The 19,316-nt window shown below is 42.9% G+C and overlaps 2 protein-coding genes across 2 annotated transcripts in view; one reads left to right on the top strand and one right to left on the bottom strand.

The window, feature by feature from the left end:
- hspa14 (heat shock protein 14) overlaps positions 1 to 3,517 on the bottom strand; it is a 31,956-nt gene extending 28,439 nt beyond the window's left edge. Inside the window, exon 1 of the mRNA XM_063072645.1 lies at positions 3,408 to 3,517. Coding sequence (XP_062928715.1) covers positions 3,408 to 3,470 — 63 coding nt within the window. The 5' untranslated portion in view covers positions 3,471 to 3,517. The remainder of the gene's footprint in view (positions 1 to 3,407) is intronic.
- Positions 3,518 to 3,676: 159 nt separating this feature from the next.
- cdnf (cerebral dopamine neurotrophic factor) lies at positions 3,677 to 18,504 on the top strand. Its single transcript, XM_063072156.1, has 4 exons — positions 3,677 to 3,834; positions 12,437 to 12,564; positions 14,281 to 14,422; positions 18,240 to 18,504. The coding sequence occupies exons 1-4, from the start codon at positions 3,720 to 3,722 to the stop codon at positions 18,422 to 18,424; spliced, it is 570 nt and encodes a 189-aa protein (XP_062928226.1). The 5' UTR covers positions 3,677 to 3,719; the 3' UTR covers positions 18,425 to 18,504.
- The last annotated feature ends 812 nt before the right edge of the window (positions 18,505 to 19,316 follow it).

Here is a 19,316-nt window from a genome sequence, read left to right as displayed (position 1 = left end):
CTGTATAAGTAGAGAAATGTTTTCCACACTGAAAACTTCCAACCAGACGTGGGATCAGGTGTAGGCCACCAGGCCCTCTCAAGTCTTCTCCTGCATTGAACTGCAACAAGAATTGAGGTCAACATCAGATCAGCCACAGGATTATTGGCCAGTAAGACAGGGTAGTAGGATACTGCAGTCCACCCCTGCTCCTTGTGAACTTCTGCTCTTATTTTCACAACCAAATTATTCATCAACACGAGAGATTATGCAGATAACATACACACAAAATAATGGCAGAACTCAGCGGGCCAGGCAGCATCAATGGAAAAGAGTGAACAGATGACGTTTCGGGCCAAGACCCTTCATCAGGACGATCTTACTTTAATTGGCAAGAAATGTAGTTGGTCATGGGCTCACGTCTGTCTCCTGGCTTCTTGGCCTCCAGCGTGCACACTCGGCTCCAAACCTCACCGAACTCCCTCGGAGACAGAAAAGCTCCAGTTTGCTCATTTGGCCCCCAAGACACACCATCAGAATGTAAATCACAGGTTCCAATTGCACACATTTAGTAGCAAAATCATATTTGAAAGAAGCAAAAGTAGTAGTTTGTCACCAAGCCATACAAGGGAAACATTGACTAAACCTTTGGTCAGCTAGACCACTAACACAATTTTTTTTAGAAATCCTCCAGATAAAAGTGATGGTAAGATTTTCAGCTGAGAATTTCAGAGTTTGGGGCTTAAATTCGGGGAAGTATGGGTGACTAAGCAAGAGAAGTCCAAGGCTCTTACAGCTGGAGAAAAGTTTCAAGTGTCTTGATGAAGGGTCTCAGCTCAAAATGTCAACTGTTAATTCCTTTCCATAGATGCTGCCTGAACTGGTGAGTTCCTCCAGGACTTTGTGTGTATTTCAAAAGTGGGAACAAGACTGGAAATATTTGTAAGAAAGGGTGAGCATTTTAAATCGAAGCCCAGCTTCATCAGACACTACTGTGTGTCAGCACGGACAGGGATAACAGAGATAACTGTCTAGCTAAAGAAATTCCTCCTCATCTCTGTTCCAAAAGGATGCCTCTCTATTATGAGGCTGTGTCCTCTGGTATTGGACTCTCCCACTATAGGAATCATCCTCTGCATATCCACTCTATCAAGGCCTTTCACCACTCAGTAGGTTTCAATGAGGTCACCCCGCATTCTTCTGAATTATAGTGAATACAGGCCCAAAGCCATCAAACTCTCTTCATTTGACAAATATCTAATTAACCAATCATGTGGCAGCAACTCAATGCATCAAAGTATGCAGACACGGTCAGGAAGTTCAGCTGTTCAGACCAAACATCATAATGGGGAAGAAATGTGATCTAAGTGACTTTGACCATGTTGGTGCCAGATGGGGTAGTTTAAGAATCTAAGAAACAGCGGATCTCCTGGGATTTTCACGCACAACAGTCCCTACACCAGATGTTCCCAACCGTTTTTATGCCCCAGGTTGGGAACCCTGGCTCTAGAGTTTACAGAGAAAAGTCCAGTGGGCAACAGTTCAGAGGGTGAAAACACTTTGTTAATCAGAGTGGTCAAAGGAGAAGATAGACTGATTCAAGCTGACAGGAAGGTGACTAACTCAAATAACCTCACATTATAACTGCACAGCTGTAAAAAATTTGCAAAAGTTCTTTGATGACATATGGAATCTCTTCAAACTCCTAATGAAGTAGAGCCACTGCAGTGCCTTCTTCATGTTTGCATCAATGTGTTTGCCCAGGACAGATGATCTGCGGTGTTAGCACCGAGGAACTTCAATTTTTGAAAGTGAAGTCCAAGTTCTGAGACCAAGTATGCAAACAACCTGCTCAGTTCAGACAGGTACCAAAGCTCAAGAATATGTACCATATGCTGTAGGACCCCACTGTTTTCACTCTTGAATGGATAAGTTGAGCTCATCACTTCATAAATCTGGCACACCTTACTTTCTACCTGCTCTGTACTTTCCCTGTAATTGAAACATTTTATATTATAGCCTATCCCTTGTATGCTCTCAAAGTTCTGAAGTTGTGAAATGATTTGTATAGAGGTAAATTAAACAAGGTTTTTCCCCACTGTTCCTCAGTACATGTGACAATAAACTAATACCATCTGTTTGCAGAGCCCAGTAAAACCAGCTGATAACCGAGGGGAAGTGGGAGGGCAAAGAGGCTGTTGAAGGATTGGGAACCACACTAACTAGTGGTTAACACAACACTATTACAGCTTAAGGCAAAGTTCAATTATGACACCATCTGCAAGGAGTTTGTACATTCTCCCTGTGATCTCTGGGTGCTCCAGTTTCCTCCCACAGTCCAAACACATACTGGTTAATAGCCTAATTGGTCATTGTAAAATTGTGCTGTCATTAGGCTAGGGATAAACAAGGGGCTTGCTTGTTGGTCAGAAGGGCCTGTTCTACATTGTATCTCAACATTAAAAAAAAAGGAAATCACAGACACTTACAGGAGCTAGAGATTCTACTTCACCAGGAGCCTGAGGAAATTCAGTATGTCAACAAAACTCACAAATTTCTATCAATGCACGCTGATCACTCTGACAGGCTGCATCACAGCTGGGTGTGGAGGCTCCAATGTACAGGATCACAAGAGGCTGCAGAGGGTTGTAGAATCAGCCGGATTCATCACAGGGATAATCCTCCCCACCATCGAGGACATCTTCAAAAAGCAGTACCTCAAGGAGGTTGGCATCAATCACTGAGGACCCTCATCATCTGGGACACGCCCCCTTCTTACAGACATCAGAAAGGAGGTACAGAAGCTTGAAGGCCACGCTCAATGATTTAGAAACAGCTTCTTCCACCCCAGCATCAGATTTCTGAACGGTGCATGAAGATGAACACTAAATTTTGAATTTCAGTGGGTTAACTTACTTAGGAAGCATAGCACGTAAATCAATTATGATATCAGAGGCAATGATGCAACACATTGATGCAATCGTGCAGAAGGGCTCTACATCAGTTTGAGAAGATTCCATTGTCACCAGACACTTACAACCTTCTAGGAAGGCTCCAATGCAGAGGATCGCATGAGGCAGCAGAGGGACATAGAGTCAGCAATTCTCGTCACGGGCACACCCCTCCCCACCATCAAGAGGGGATGATAGAGCTCGAAAAGCCTAATAAACCGGCTGTCAGTAGAGCGGGGAGCGCAGAGCGTCAGACACCATAGGCATTTACAAGAACATTTAAGGCGCTGTCTACGTGGTAGACATTTGCAGGAGTCTTGGGGCCTCATCTCTGGGCACGTTGTACAATCAGCCAGCTGTGATGGACCGCATGTTACCCCACCACCCGCCGCAGTACAGCCAGGGCCCCAGGAAGGGTGGGAGGTTGAGGTCCAAGGGCTCTGGGGTGAGGAGCGTGGATTGAGGGTCCGCCAGTACCTTATACACCGCCACACAGCTACTAGTGCTCCCCAAATGCACCCCAATCGCCGCCATCTTCATAGTCCCCAACACAGGCCGCGCAGCACTCCGGGAATCCTTTGGGATGATTTTCGCACCGACCAATCGGAATCGGGAGAAGCGCAACACCACATGCTGATTGGCTGGTAGGTCACCAATGGACGGGTGGTGGGCAAAGGAGTCGGCATTTCTATTGAAGGATTGTCGACCAATGGCAATGGATTGAAGGGGTATTATTTCTGACTATAACGTCACTTCCTGCCGTTTCCCCGTTGTTTATGCTCGGTGGCGATGTGGACGCAGCCCCGATGGGTGCCGGGTGGTGGTTCGGTCCCGGCGGTGCTGCTTCTCCTCACGGTGTGGGCACCGCTGCTACCCGGCGCCGTGGGGCCGGAGCCGTGTGAAGGTGAGCAGCGGGCCCGGGACCTGGCATTCCCCTCGCAGTCATCCTCCTTACCCGTGAGCCTACGCCTCCCGCTGGAGTCCTTGCCTCTGTCCCTTTGCTCTCCCATACCCCACACCACCTTCTCTTCTGTTCCCTATCAGCCCCCGGAGCCCTCTTGTCCCATCCCTCTCCCCCCCCCCCAGCAGCCCAATGAGCACTCTAATACTGGGGGAAGTGGGGTATTCCCCATACACTGTTTGTTACAGTGAAGTCCATTTTCTGGGTGTGGGTTTAAAAACTTCTCAGTAATTTGTCCAACACCTTCACATAAAACTTTGCTACACGTGGCAACTTGCTGTGCGTTTCCTACCTTACGAGATAAGACTGCATTTTTGAAGCGGCACGGCGGCCTAGTGGTTGGCATAACACTTGTCAGTACTGTAGACCCGGGTTCATTTTCCGCCGCTGCCTGTAAGAAGCTTCGCTGTGACCGCATGAGGTTTCCTCCGGGTGCTCTGACTTCCTCCCTCGTTCCAAAGATTGGTGGGTTAATTGGTCATTGTAAATTGTCCCCTGATTAGGCTAGGATTAAACTGGGGATTGCTGGGTGGTGTGGCTCGAAGGGCTGAAAGGCTTATTCTGCTATATGCAATACATAAATAAATAAATAAACTTTCAGATTTCCTTTAAGAGATGTGTAAAGCATTCTGGTTCAGTTTGCAAGATGCTGAATACAAATACCAGATTGATTATTGTTGCACCCTGTGCCCCCCCACAAAAAAAAATACTCCCAGCCTTGGCTTTCCTTTTAAAATGGCTGCCAGGGACGGGGCTTACATGAAATAATATCTCTGGGTATTGTGGTTTCTTTATTAATGAGAATTCTTTCCCTAAGAAAAATAATTGAGAATCACAACCTCCACTCTCACTAACTTGTCCCCAACTCACCCCACCCATCCTCCTCACTAAGTTAGTGGTTGGGAGAGTACAAAATTTTCAGAATCAGGTTTAATGTCAGTAGAATATGTTGTGAAATTTGTTGTTATGTGGTAGCAATAAATTGCAGTACATAAAAAACTGTAAATTACAGTACATATACATTTAAAAAGTTAAATGTGCAAAAAGACAAAAAAATAGGCAGTGTTCATGGGTTCAATGTCCATTCAGAAATCGGATGGCAGAAGGGAAGAAGCTGTTCCTGAAACATTGTGTGTGTGGCTTCAGTCTCCTGTACCACCACCTTGTGGTAGCAATGAGAAGAGGGGATGTCCTGGGTGATGGAGGTCCTTAATGATGGATGCTGCCTTTTTGAGGCATCACTCCTTGACATTGTTCTACAATTTAAGTTGCCATTTAAAGAAGATTTAAAGTGAAAATGCTTAATATTTTATTGATCTATTGAAAACCTAACTGTACAGTTGAGTAAAGCTCAATGTGGTGGAAAGCTGTAAAATATAATCCATTGCGTGTCACAGTGCTGGAAGTGTCTTGAAGTGACAAATTCATTCTACAGTTTGAGAGATTTGATTTATTGTCATCTACACAGTGCAATGGCAGACTTGTAGCAACATAGGCACACAGCGTCAAATAAGCAACATTTGCAAGGAAAAAAAACAAATTACACACAATTTTCATAAGACTAGCACAATTAGAACAGAAACGTCCATTTTAGAACAAAGTGGTTATAATGCGGCTACACTTTAGTTCAAGAACCAAATGGTTGAAGGGAAGTAGCTTCAGGCTCGATGGGAGCTGCTGGAAGATGGCGTGGCCGTATGGTGGGGATCGTTGATGGATGCTACCTTGAGGTAGCACCTCCTGTAGATGTCACTGGTGGTGGGGAGGGATGTGGCATGTTGGATTGATTCCATTCAACTCTGAAGGTCCTAAGATTCCTGCACTTATGAATGTCTGTACCAGACCCTGATGCAAACAGTCAGGACATTTGTAGATTGCTTTGTACCAGTGCGATGTACTGTACCTAATGCTAACACAGTGTTTGCTTGTTGCTGAATTATGCAAATAACTGTTCTAAACCTGTTTGATTTTAAGCATGTTTAGCACACAAGCAGCAAAGATCATGAAGACTGGCTGGCATGCAGCAAGTGATACATTATAACATTTTGTACATGGTGAGTGTGTACGTGACATTTTGATTATTATAAACCAAGCTGCTGGGTATTGCTCTAAATGGTGTGATTCTACATTCTTTTGGGAATTGTTTGCAGTCTGACCTAACCTTGATTGCCTCCAAATGCAAGAGTTTTCTTGAGTTAAAATGTTTGTGGTGTCTTTCTGCAGCCTTCAATTATTCTGTGTTTTTGATATTTTCATTTATGGGTCTTGCAATGTCTGTGTTAGTCTGCATCTTGCTATGTAAGTTGCTTAAAATTGAAGGATAATTTGTGAGGTCCAATATTGAAAACAACAACAACACACATAACACATATAATTACAATAGCAGAAAAACAGACTTACAAAAATAAAAATTACATCTGTTGTGATTGTTTTTTTGCTATCAGTCCTGAAGAAGGGTCTTGACCCGAAAAGTTGACTGTTTATTCATTTCCATCGATGCTGCCTGACCTGAGTTCCTCCAGCTTTGTGTGTGTGTGTGTGTGTGTATGTATGTATGTATGTGTCGGTCGCTTTGGATTTCCAGCATCTGCAGAATCTCTTGCGTTTATAGAAACCAAGAACAGTTATCAACTTTATCTAATAGTTGGCATTAGTGCACAAATGTGTTTTTATTCAAATATATTTTATCCAAGCTCCTTTAATAGTCCTTGTACGTGCGCATGTTAGTGACCTGACTGCGCGCATTTTTACTGCTGTTGTCTGGAGGAAACATTGAGGTTAAGGAATCTTGTGTGCTGAATATACCGTATATGAGAGATGCTGAGTTCCACGTTCGAAAAGTTTGAAGCAGGTGCTTGTCAAGACAGTGGTTGAGCTGGTTATCTTTCAAAATCCTGCACCGTTTGGAGGGTAGCCAATGAGTGTTGTATAAGAACGCAGCATGAGACAAGGGAGCATAATTCGGCCATTTGGCCCATCAAGGCTGCTCCACCATTCCATCATGGCTGATTTATCATCCTTCTCAACACCAATCTCCTGCCTTCTCCCCGTAACCTTTAACACCCCGATTAATCAGAACTTAATACCCTCCACTTCAAATATACCCAATGACATGGCCTCCACAGACATCTGTAGCAATGAATTCCACAGATTCACAGTTCACCTCACTAAAGGAGGGACGAAGCCAGTGAAGAGCTTCTGATCTGTAGACTAACATCAGCAGCAGGGAGACTACTGGGAACTGTAATGAAAAATAACTTAGGAAAAGCGTAATCACCAGAGATTCATGTATGAAGATTGTTTTGAGGACAAATAATATATTTATAGAGCACTTTTCATACAAACGAGGCAGTTCAAAGTGCTTTACAATGGAATAAAAGTACAAAATGAGAATAAAATATAAAAATAAACATGAAAGTAAAAGGCAAAGATATTATTTAAAATCAAAGTTAAGTAAATAGATTTTGAGCTGGCATTTAAAAGTGTCAACTGAGTCTGCATCCGTTATAGTTTGAATTCTACAGTTTAGGAGCATAGTTTAAAGAAAAGCTGACTCATCAATTATCTTTTGAGGAAGATTGTTTAAATTTAAGAGACTGGTGGAAGAAGACCTGAGAACTCAAGCAGAATAATAAAATGAAAACAATTCTGTATTGTACTCTAGTCCCAGACCATTAAGTGCTTTAAAAACCAGTAAGAGAATTCTAGAAGATACACGAGACCAATGCAGAGTAGCTAGTACAGGAGTGATATGTTCCCTTATCCTGGTTCTGGATGAGTTAAAATTTGTCAATAGATCGCTTGACTAGATAAATAGCTGAATCTGGGTATAGCTCATTTGGATTTCTGTCAATGTCCCACACATGGTTGTTTGCCATGGTTATGGAGCATGGAATTGTCATGTTTTAAGAATTTGTTAATTCACAATCTCTCCCAAGTCCCACTGCAAAACAGCATGCCAAAATCTCTCACCGTTTAAATAATCTGATCTTCAATTTTTCCTTCCGAAGTGGAGGACCTCATATTTACCATCATTGTGCACCATCTGCCCACTCACTTTATCTATATCCCTCTGCAGACTCTGCACAATTTACTTTACCAGTCTATTTAGTGTTATCAGCAAATTTATATGTGCTGTATTCAGTCACCTCCTTTTGTACATCGCAGAACAAGCCCACCTATTTAACCCAAGCCTAATCACAGGACAACTTACAATAGACCAATGAACCTATTGACCGGTACGTCTTTGGACTGTGGGAAGAAACCTATGTACACACAGGAAGGATGTACAAACTTAAGAGTACGCTAGAATTTAACTTCCAACTCTGGCGCCCCGAGCTGTAATTGTGTTGCAGTAACCACCGCGCTGTTGTGGCGCCAAATCGATCATGTGTATCGTGAACAGTTGTGAGCAGTGTCTACACTGTGACACTCAGCTCACTGCTTTGTCAAAAACATCGTTCTCTCTGAATAACAGTCGATAGCTGCCTGTGACTTGAGTACAAAAGTAAAAGTGTGTTACAAGTAGAGTGGGACCTGACCTTGTTCTGTGTGCAGTCTCGGTTCCTTTGCCTAACAAACGTTGCCCATAGGTAGTGTCACAGTTCATCTGATGCTGTAGGAGGGGAGACTACTGGCTGTTTTCTAAAGTTTAGAAGAATGATGCATTATTAAGAGTTCTTGCAGGACCTAACAGGAAGGATAATTCCCCTGGCTGAGGAGTTTAGAACAAGGGATCACAGTCCCTAAATATGAACTAAATCATGTAAGATTCAGAGGATAAATTTCTCCATGGAGAGGTAATGAACCTTTCACTGCACTGGAGGGTTCATTCGAAATCAAAACTCATAAATTTGGAATTGGTTTATTGTCACATGTACCAAGATACAGTGAAAATCTTGTCTTGCATACTGTTCATATAGGTCGGATCATTACACAGTGCATTGAACTAGAACAAGGTAAAACAATAACAATGCAGAATGAAGTGTAAAAGCTTCTGAGAAAGTGCAGAGCAGATAAATGATAAAGTGCAAAATCATAAGTTAGATTGTGAGGTCAAAAGTCCATCTTGTAGTACTAGAGGATCATTTAAGGGTCTGACAAGTGAGGTTGAGTTGTCCTTGAGCCGAGTGGTATGTGCTTTCAGATGTTTGTATCTTCTGCATGATGGGAGCAGCAAGAAGAGAATGTCCAACGTGGATGGGGGCCTTTGGTTACACTGGCTGCTTCACTGAGGCAGCGGGAAGTGTAGGTGGAATCCACGGAGGGGAAGCTAGTTTCTGTGATACGCTGAGCCGTGTCCACAATTCTCTGCAGTCACACAACTAGAGACTAAAGGGATTGAGGATGGTGGGGGAAAGAGGAGCTGAGGTTGAAGATCAGCTGTGACCTTGATGTATGAAGCTTTGAAAGGCATTGAAAGTTCAGGCATTGCTACTCTGCCCTAATATACCTGCAGCACCAGGGTCCAAAGTACGTTCCCTCCTCCATTTTGCATTTGTTTCAGGAATCCCTCCAATCCTTTAGTGACTTTACATGCTCTAGTGTCATTCCTTAAATTCTTGCTGGAGATTTCCAGCATCTGCATAATCTCTTGTGATTTTGTGCTGAGACCATTCCTATTTGAGACTGTCATTTATCATCTGGGCTGAAAATGTTATTTACTGAGTGACAATTCAAATCTAGATTGATGTTTCACAGTAGTCTTCTAGTCTAATCCACAATAATTGATGAATTTACTTATCCTTAATAACGTGTGTTTATTAGAAATAAACCTTTCATTGAATATTGAGAAAGAAAAGTCTGTTATGACTGGGATGACAATAATTAGTCATGTTTGATGAGGTATTGAAGAAATATTTAATTGACTAATTGCCTGTTGTTTCTACTAATTAGAGTCATAAAGCACAACAACACAAAAACAAGCCTTTCTAATCCATCTAGTCCGTGCCGAACTGTTATTTTACCTGTCCCACCGACCTGCACCTGGACCATTGCCCTCCATTTTGTTTCCCTTAAGCATTTCACCTATTAACCTATGACCTCTTGTTCTAGCGTCACCAATCCTCAGCTTTTAGTTTTTCTAGTTTTTATCTAGAAAACCAAAGTTAAAACACAGGAAAAGCAATTTGCGTTGACTTATCCTAAGTCACTGTTTGTTTTTCAGCTGGCAACCACGGTAGCATAGTGGTTAGCAAGACTCGATATTAGAGCTCAGGGCTTCGGAGTTAAATCTGTAAGGAGTTTGTGCGTTCACCCTGTGACTGCGTGGGTTTCCTTTGGGTGCTGCCGTTTCCTCCCACAGTCCAAAGATATACTGGTTGGGAGGCTAATTGGTCATTGTAAATGGTCCCGTGGTTAGGCGAGGGTTAAGTTGGGGGTTGCTGGGCGGTGCAGCTCGAAGGGCCTGTTCCATGCTGATCGCTAAATAAATAAAAATAAACTGTTTATCCCAAATCTCTATTTCACTTTATACACCTCTCCAACCTAATCTTAAATGTTGACCAAGTGTAGTCTAACCAGAGTTTTGTAAAGCTGCAACATTACTTCGTGACTCTTAAACTCAATTTCCCCACTAATCTTGAACCAGTTACCTCACAACTTTAGAGAACCCTCTTGCTCTAAGTGTCCTTTGTATAATCTGATCTTCCTCCATTTCAGGAAACCCTCTGCCCCCAACCCTAATGTATATTGTTTTGTAGCCTACATTCTAACAAAACCACTCCACTTTAATATACTATGAGCTTGTATACTAAATTACTCTGTACTTTCAGACCAAAACCACCCCACCTTCAATTCAGACCCTATTTACTGCCATTTTTGTTGTTCTGGATTTCCGGCATCTGCCGAATCTCTTGTGTTTATCATTTATTGCTATTTTTCTTTGAAAATTTACTGGTTTTATTTTGTTCCTTTATCTTAACAATAACTTTTTTTTACTTGACTTGGTGGTAAAAGCTTTGATGCACCAGATGAATTTAAGATATTGGAAACTAATAATCAGGAATAGATAAAATTTCTCTCACAGCACAGTGAAGACAGCAGATTCTTCTGAGATGCCGACTTTTGTCAACTGGTTAAAAGACATTGGGAAAGTTCAGGCAAATTGCAAATTAATGTTGGCTGTAAGAAAAATAGCATTTGTAATAGACATGGAGACTCCAGATCTGTTGTCTAATTTTAAAGATTAGCTATGAAAATAACTGAGAATAAAAGTTATAAACCAGAAGATTCGGCTCTCACCTGCCCAACTCCCTCAATGTTTCTGCAGACTGCACTTCACTTATTTAGAGATACCGCATAGAACAGACCCTTCCAGCCCCCCGCACCGCACTGCCCAGCAACCCATCTATTTAGCGCTAACCTAATCTTGAGACAATTTACAATGACCAATTAACCTCCTAACTGTGGGAGGAAACCCAATCGCACATGGGTAGAAACTTAGAGGGTGCTGGAATTGGACTCTGAACTCCGACGCCCCGAGCTGTAATAATGTCATGCTAACTGCTATATAACCGAGGCACTCTGTGCATATAGAACATGCACCATTACAGCACAGTACAGGCCCTTCAGCTTATGATGCTGTGCTGAGCCTTTAACCCACTCTTAAGATCAATCTAATCATTCCCTCCCACGTAGCCCTCCATTTTTCTATCATGTACAGTTCAAATTAATGAAAGCCTGTGGTGTGGCTTTGTTTCTCTAAAGCAGTTGACAAAGGTTCCACACAAAACTCAAAGTAATAGGTAGAGCTTGGCTTTGAACAAGAAATTGTCTAATTGGTAGACTGAGCAACAAGTGGTGGTACAGGTACTGTCAAGGATAAGTATTAGGCTGCTCCAAGCATCATTGAAGATGCACTCATCTGTAGCATTTTCATTATTTAGGATAAGCTTTATTTGTCACATGCACATCAAAGCTTTTGTTGTTGGTGTCAATGACCGACACAGTCCATGTGGGAGCAGCCTGCGAGTCCTGGCGCCAACATGTCATGCCGACGACTCACTAACCCTAACCCTGTTTTACACCCTGCCTCACCCGTGGAGTTCCTCTAGCAGATTTTTATTCTACAGTCCAGAATTTCAATTTTCTATAATCACTTCAAATTGTAATGACAGTTTTGGATGTTTAACCCAGGAAATGATGGATCTTTTATGTCAGTGAAATGGGGCTGCTATGACTAAAAAAAAATTAAAACATATACATATTATAATTATTTCTGGTTAGTTTCTTAATGCATAGCCGGCTGGTGGCATAGTGGCATCAGCACTGGACTTCGGAGCGAAGGCCCCCGAGTTCGAATCCAGCTGGCTCCCCTGGCATGCTTTCCATCTGTGCTGGGTTGAGCATCAAGCTAGCAACTCAACCTCGTAAAAAAAAGAAATTGCCTGCTACAGAAACATCAACAGCAAAAAGTTGATGGCCTCTGCTCTCTCGTGAGTTTAAAAGGCAATTTCCTTTTTGTTTTCTTAAAGCATGTATTTATTATGGTGAATGTTTTGATGCTGGTATTTTTCTTTAAAGCTTATTTTCCCCTCCCATCCAGTGTGCATTGGATTTCTGGAGAGATTTTACAACTATTTGAAGGCACAGAATGTGGAACTAACACCTGCACTTGTGGCAAAGGAGCTGATGCTAATGTGTGAACACACCAAAGGAAAGGAGAACCGGCTGGTGAGTGTCAACAGTGTTTCCTATTTACAGGAAGCCATTAATTAAACTGCTGCTGAAAAGGGTAAAGTGCAAGGTAGGTGTTAGAGTGGTGCAAGAGTTAGTCTCTTAAGCCCATCACCCCTACTGGGGCCTCTGTCCTGGGCTGGTAGAAGATTGATGGGCCCTGTGGCTTCTGCTTTCACCTCACCGCATCATCCATCTTCGAGGCAAAGATCCTTCCTCTCCCAGGGATGAGGTCTTCGGAGTCAAAATCAGGTCTAATATCAAATAAGAGAAAATCTGCAGCAGCGCACACAATGCTGGAGGAACTCAGGCAGCATCTATGCAAAAGGGTATAGCCGACATTTTGGCCCTTCTAATGAAGACTCACAATAATGAAGTACAGTTACTGACTTGCCTTTTTTTTATAGCTGCATTAATATATGTTGTGAACAGATTAGGTCCTCAGAGTTACTAACACCCAGGGACTTGAAATTGCCCACTCTTTACATTTCTAATCCCTCTGACTGGCTTGTGCTCCCTCATCTTACTCTGTTTGTAGTCCACAACCAGCTCTTTGGTCTTACTGATGCTGAATGCCAGGTTGTGGCTGCGACACCACTCAACTAGCTGATATCTCTCACTCCTGTACATCCTCTTGTCGCTATCTGACATTCTGCCAACAATAGTTGTATCATCAGCAAATTTATAGATGGCATTTGAGCTATGCCTACCCACACAGCTGTGGGTGTAGAGAGAGTAGAGCAGTGGGCCGAGCACACACCCCTGAAGTACGCCAGTGTTGATCGTCAGCGAGGTGGAGATGCTATTTCCAATCCGCATAGACTGTGATTTTCTGGTTAGGAGTCACGGATCTAGTTGCAGATGGAGTTTCGGAGGCCCAGGTTCTGTTGCTTATCGATTAAGGAATGATGGTGTTGGGCTGGCTGGTGGCGCAATGACATCAGCGTAAACTAAAGGGAAAAATACTGTGAAATGTCTGTGTGAGGAGTGGTGCACCACACAGTCTCTCTCTCTCTCTCTCTCTCTCTCTCTCTCTGCGCCTTGTAAAGGCATGAAAAAGACATCATCTCGCCAACATTGCACATGCGCAGACACACACGCCAAAAAAAAAGGAATGATGGTGTTAAACGTAGAACTGTAGTCAATTAACATCTTCCTGACATGGGTGTTTATATTGTCCAGGTGATCCAAGGCCATGTTGAAAGCCATTGTGATCATGTCTGCCGTAGACCTATCGTGGCAATAGGCAAACTGCAGTGGGCCCAGGTCCTTCCTGAGACAGGGGTTCATTCTAGACATGACCAACTTCTCAAAGCATTTTGTCACAGTAGACCTGAGTGCTACATAGCATCCATGCCAGGACCACCACACTCAAAAACAGTTACTGACTCTGAGCAGTAAGGCTGCTCAACACCTCCACCCACTAAACCACCCCACCACACCCTCAACCACAACTACTTTATCATTACCTGCCAGTCACTCCTGTGCCTAGTGTCACTTTATGGACAGACAATATGTATATAAGCTATCGTATGTATTTATATATTTTTTTATCGTATTCTTTCTGTACTTTTTTTTGTGCTCTGTTGGATCTGGAGTAACAATTATGCTGTTCACCTTTGCACTTGTGAACTGGAAATGACATTAAACGGTCTTGAATGTTGAATTTGTTGTGGCAGCGTGCATGACCATGTGTAACTTTACCTCCAACAGTGCTACTATATCGGAGCAACAAGTGACGCCGCCACGAAGATCATGAATGAAGTAGCCCGTCCCATGAGTGCCCATGTGCCTGTACCGAAGATCTGTGAGAAGCTCAGAAAGACAGATGCTCAGATATGTGAGCTAAAATACGGTACAAATTTCAGTTTCTTCCTTCCATGCATCATCTTGAACATCGGCTTTATCCTTCGTGGTGTGTGTTCCTACAAAACTATACCCCATGTCTGGTTCCTTGTGTTTCTGCGATTGGACTGTGTTCAAGTTCACGTTTATTGCCGTTCAACCATACACAGTCAGAGTCATAGAACACTACAGCACCGAAGCAGGCCCTTCGGCCCATCTGGTCCATGCTAAACCATTTCAACTTCATCGTTCCATCGTCCTGCAACTATGCACATGTTTACAGCTAAACGAAACAGTTCCTCTGGAGCCAAGGTGCAAAATACAGTACATACAGTCACACGCGGCACGTATAGTTATGATCCAGCACAGTCACTGTTTAACATTAGCACAGGACCCTGAGTCGCAGGGGCTGAAGAATGACATGAAGTGCGAGGTGCATATTTATGTAAGACGGTGTCATGTTATGATAATAAATCAAGCAGTCATATGTGAAACAGCAGCAATAAAAGTTTAGGTACGCTTATTATCAAAGTGTGTTTATACTATATACAACCTTGAGATTCGTCTCCTTTCAGGCTGTCACAAAACAAAGAAACACAATAGAAGCCATTTAAAAAGGCCATCAAAGACCCAATGTGCAGTGTGTTAAAAGCTGAAAAGTGCCGAGTGCAGGATGAGAGTGGGTCTGAGGTGGGGCGGTGGTGTGGGAGGGGCATGGCAGGGTATCTGGACAGAGTACATGTGTGCTGAGTGGCAGCAGAGTGTTAAGAAGTCTAACGTCCTGGGGGAAGAAGCTGTTACCCTAGCCAATCAGTTCTAGTTCTTGTGCCAACAGATGGCAGCTGGTCAACAAGATCAAAGCATTGCTTGTCCTTGAGGTTAAAATTCATACTTGCTCTGCAGGAAATGCTGGCATAGAACTTCATCTAGAAATAAACTCTGGAACTGAGTCCTTTTCATTTTACCAAAAAAAACGAAACTTTGTGAAGTTGCCCTCAAACTTTGGGCTGCCACAAAATTTAAATTAGAACTATACGCGTGAGGTTTGTGACGAGCCTCATGGCACAGTAGCGTAACACTACTGCATCAACGACTGGTTCAATTCCCACCGCTGTCTGTAAGGAATTTGTAGGTTCTCCCTGTTCCACTGGGTGCTCCAGTTTCTTCTCACGTTCCAAAGATGTATGCTTAGGGTTAGTGAGTTAATGTTTTGTGGTGATGCTGTGTGGGCACCAGGAGCATGGTGACACTTGTGGGCCATCCGGCACATCCTGGGAATGGGTTGGTCGCTGACACAAATGATGCATTCGCTGTATGTTTTGATGTACATGTGGCAAATAATGCTAATCTCTGTAAACAGAATTTCCAAGGAAATGCTGTAACCTGTGTCATGGATTCGGTCCATCTGTTGCTAGGGAGAAGTGCTCCTCACAGCAGGAGCTTGATTCATTCAGGATATGGCTGAATGACTCTTGGGAATTTCAGCTGCATTGTTAAAGGGAGTCCCTTTCAGTTGGTTCAGCGATTAGCTTCATCTATCATGTATACTTCAAAACATTCAGTCATGCATTGTTTGCATGAAGTCAAATCAGCAAGGGTTGTGCTATGCAGCCCCAAGCATCGCCACACTTCGGGTGCCTATGTAGCATGCCCACAACCAATGTTCCCTCAAATTATTTTTTTTAAATGGCTGCATGGATCAACCATTGCTCTGACGTGGAATTTTTCACACGGCCTGAAAACTGCGGCACTCCATTATTAACATAATATAGAACATTCCAGCTGCGTGGCAACGAAGGCAATGTGGGTGAGAGCATTTCAGCTACTGCGTGGCAGCTTAGAGGGACCAGTGTCCACAACTCACGAAACTTAGCCGTATATCTTCAGAGCAAGCCTATGTGATCATGTGGAAACGTACAAACTCCTTACAGACAGTGGCAGAAATTGAACCTAGACCGTAAAGTGTTACGCTGACTGCTACACCACCATTCTGCTGTACCGCTGATGTGTTGGTTTGGGAAGATGCCATTCTTGGTTGGTTTACCTGACAATGCTGAAAATATTTTAACTGTGGATCCGTTCACACAGCCAGCAGTATTGGCAATTAAAGTTCAAAGTTCAAAAATACAAAGTAAATTTATTATCAAAGTATATATATGTCACCATTTATCACCCTGAGATTCATTTAGATCAGGAGTTCCCAAACTGGGACCCACAGGCCCCTCAGTTAATGGTTAGGCTCTATGGCATAAAAAAGGTGGGAACCCCTGATTTAGCTGGTTGAGGGGAAATAACTGTTTCATTAAAGGGCAGAATCGTGAAGTAGGTTAGATACACAAGGGAAAACAAACTGAACAGTGTTCACAATGCCTTGTATAACCAGACATTCTGTCTAGTCCACAGACTTACCGATAACAAAATATGTTTGGCCAAGCTTGCTTCATTCTCCCATTCCAACAACTGTCTGTAACCTCAGTCCAACAGTGGTAACGTGACTGTGATGGGGAAGCATTTTCTTGGTCATTGAAGCTGTTGTGAGCCATGGGCCATTTGCTGGGGGGCATTGATAGGAACTGATCGTCAAATGCACGCCTCCAGAATTTTCAGTAATTACACATCTGTTAAAGTCTGGCATTATAAACTGGATGTGAGCAATAACTAACATTTTGTTCCTAATTTGTTTAAATTTTAATTTGTAGTTTTGTTTCGAACTTAATGATACACCAACATAATTCTAGCCCTGCTTGTCAAAGTATGTTAAGTGTTTGTGGTATCTTATTACTTTTTACACCAGTGATTTGTAGTTGAGTGCTGGAATTCATGGATTGAGTGTGTGTGGGCTACTGTACCCACACTGAAATATTTTGTCATAGTACTTGCCTGCCTTTTGCTGCAGTGCGGGCCCCTTGGCCCATGATGTACCAGCCTGTTAACCTCCTCCAAGATCAATCTAACCCTTCCCTCCCACATAGCCCTCTATTTTTCTGTCATCCACGTGCCTGTCTTGAGTTTCTTAAATGCCCTACCACACACATCACTGTGTAGTTTAAAAAAAACTTACCTCTGATATTCACCCCCCCCCACCCCCCAATACTTCTATTTCAGCTTTGGGGTAAGTGTCTTCAGCTGTCCACTTGATCTGTGCCTCTTATCTTGTACCCCTCTATCAGGTCGCCTTTCATCCTTCGCTGCAAAGGGAAAAGCCCTCAGCTGCTCAACTGAAACAAGTTCTCCAATCTAGGCAGCATCCTGGTAAATCTCCTGCACCCTCTCTAGAGCTTCCACACCCTTCCGAGAATATCGTGACCAGAACTGAACACAATCCAAGTATGATCTAACCGAAGTTTTATAAGTTGCAAGGTTAGCTCGCAGCTCTTGAATTTAGTCACCCAACTAATAAGGCCAACACATCAGACACCTACCTAACCTCGTTATCAGCTTACACAGCCACTATGATGTGGACCCCAAGATCCCTCCGATCCGCCTCACTAATGAGGATGCTGCTATTAACCCTGTATTCTGCCTTCCAGTGTGACTTTCCAAAGTCTACATATCACTTCACACTTTTCTAGATTGAACTCTATCTGCCACATCTCAGGCCAGCTCTGTATTCTATCAATGATCCCGCTGTATCTTACGACAACCTGTACTATCCACAACACCATCAACTGTCATGTCATCTGCAAGCTTATTAACCCACCCTTCCAGATCATTTATAAAAGTCACAAAGAGCAGGGCTCCCAGAATGGAACATCACTGGTCAACGACCTCCGTGCAGAATGCGTTGAAATCTTAACAGTAAAATTGTCTTCCACTTTGCCTTGCAGATAAGAAATTGGATTTGAATAAAGTTGAACTATCCAAACTGAGAGTGGCCGAGCTGAAGAGAATTCTGGACAACTGGGGAGAGAAATGCTTAGCCTGTGCGGAGAAAATCGAGTTTATCAATTTAATTTTGGAGTTGGCTAAAATGTACAAGTCTGATGAACTGGATTTGAACTCTGATCTATAAAGTCTCTGTATTATAAATCTGAAACCCACCTGTTCATTGTAAATAAATATGCTGTAGAGAACATTCTATAAAGAAAATATTTCAACTAAATTGCCTGAGTTTCATTATTGACCAGTTGGAGTATCTTCTCTTCAAAGGTTTCAAAGGTACATTTAATGACAGAGAAATGTATACAATCTACTAGGAGTGATTGATAAGTTTATGGCCTAAGGTAGAAGGAGATGAGTTATTAACTTCAAACTTTCTGCATAGTCACTCAAAGCATTGAACTGCACGTGCACGTAACGAGAGCTGTATAACTCATCTTCTTCTACCTCAGGCCACGAACTTATCAATCAACCCTCGTACATCCTGAAATTCTTTCTCTTTGCAACCATCCACGAAAACGGAGGAGTGCCCCAAAGAATGAATGACAGATAGAACCCCAATGATCCCCTCCCACGCATAAGCGGCAGCAAAGCAACGATTCCCCCCCCCAACCAGCAAAAACATTCCTGCAAGATGCAAGTGTTAAATTTTTACCAGTTACTGCAAACAGTATGCATTCCGTATTGCTGGAAGCAACTCCATTCCCTATCAAACCTGCATCCATCCATCAGTTACTGTGCTTGTAGTTGGGCTTAAATGAGGCATTTTTTAAAACAATGAGAGTAAAGCTACTTGTGATCTCCATTATAGACTACAGTGGGGAATTGCAATGTTGATTGCCTTCCATGGCTGTTGAATTAGGTATTTCAGTCCTTTTGATTGTACAACTGGCCAAGAAAACCCTAGCCCTTTTAAACTAATGGTAGATTAGAACAGAGACGAGGGATTTCTTTACCCAGAGGGTGGTGAATCAGAATCAGGTTTATTATCACCGGCATGTGTCATGAAATTTGTTAACTTAGCA

This window comes from Mobula hypostoma, chromosome 20, assembly GCF_963921235.1.
Source record: "Mobula hypostoma chromosome 20, sMobHyp1.1, whole genome shotgun sequence".
Lineage (NCBI taxonomy): Eukaryota > Metazoa > Chordata > Chondrichthyes > Myliobatiformes > Myliobatidae > Mobula > Mobula hypostoma.
The sequence above is the reverse complement of the archived record's forward strand: the minus strand, read 5'-3'. Positions and strand labels throughout refer to the sequence as shown.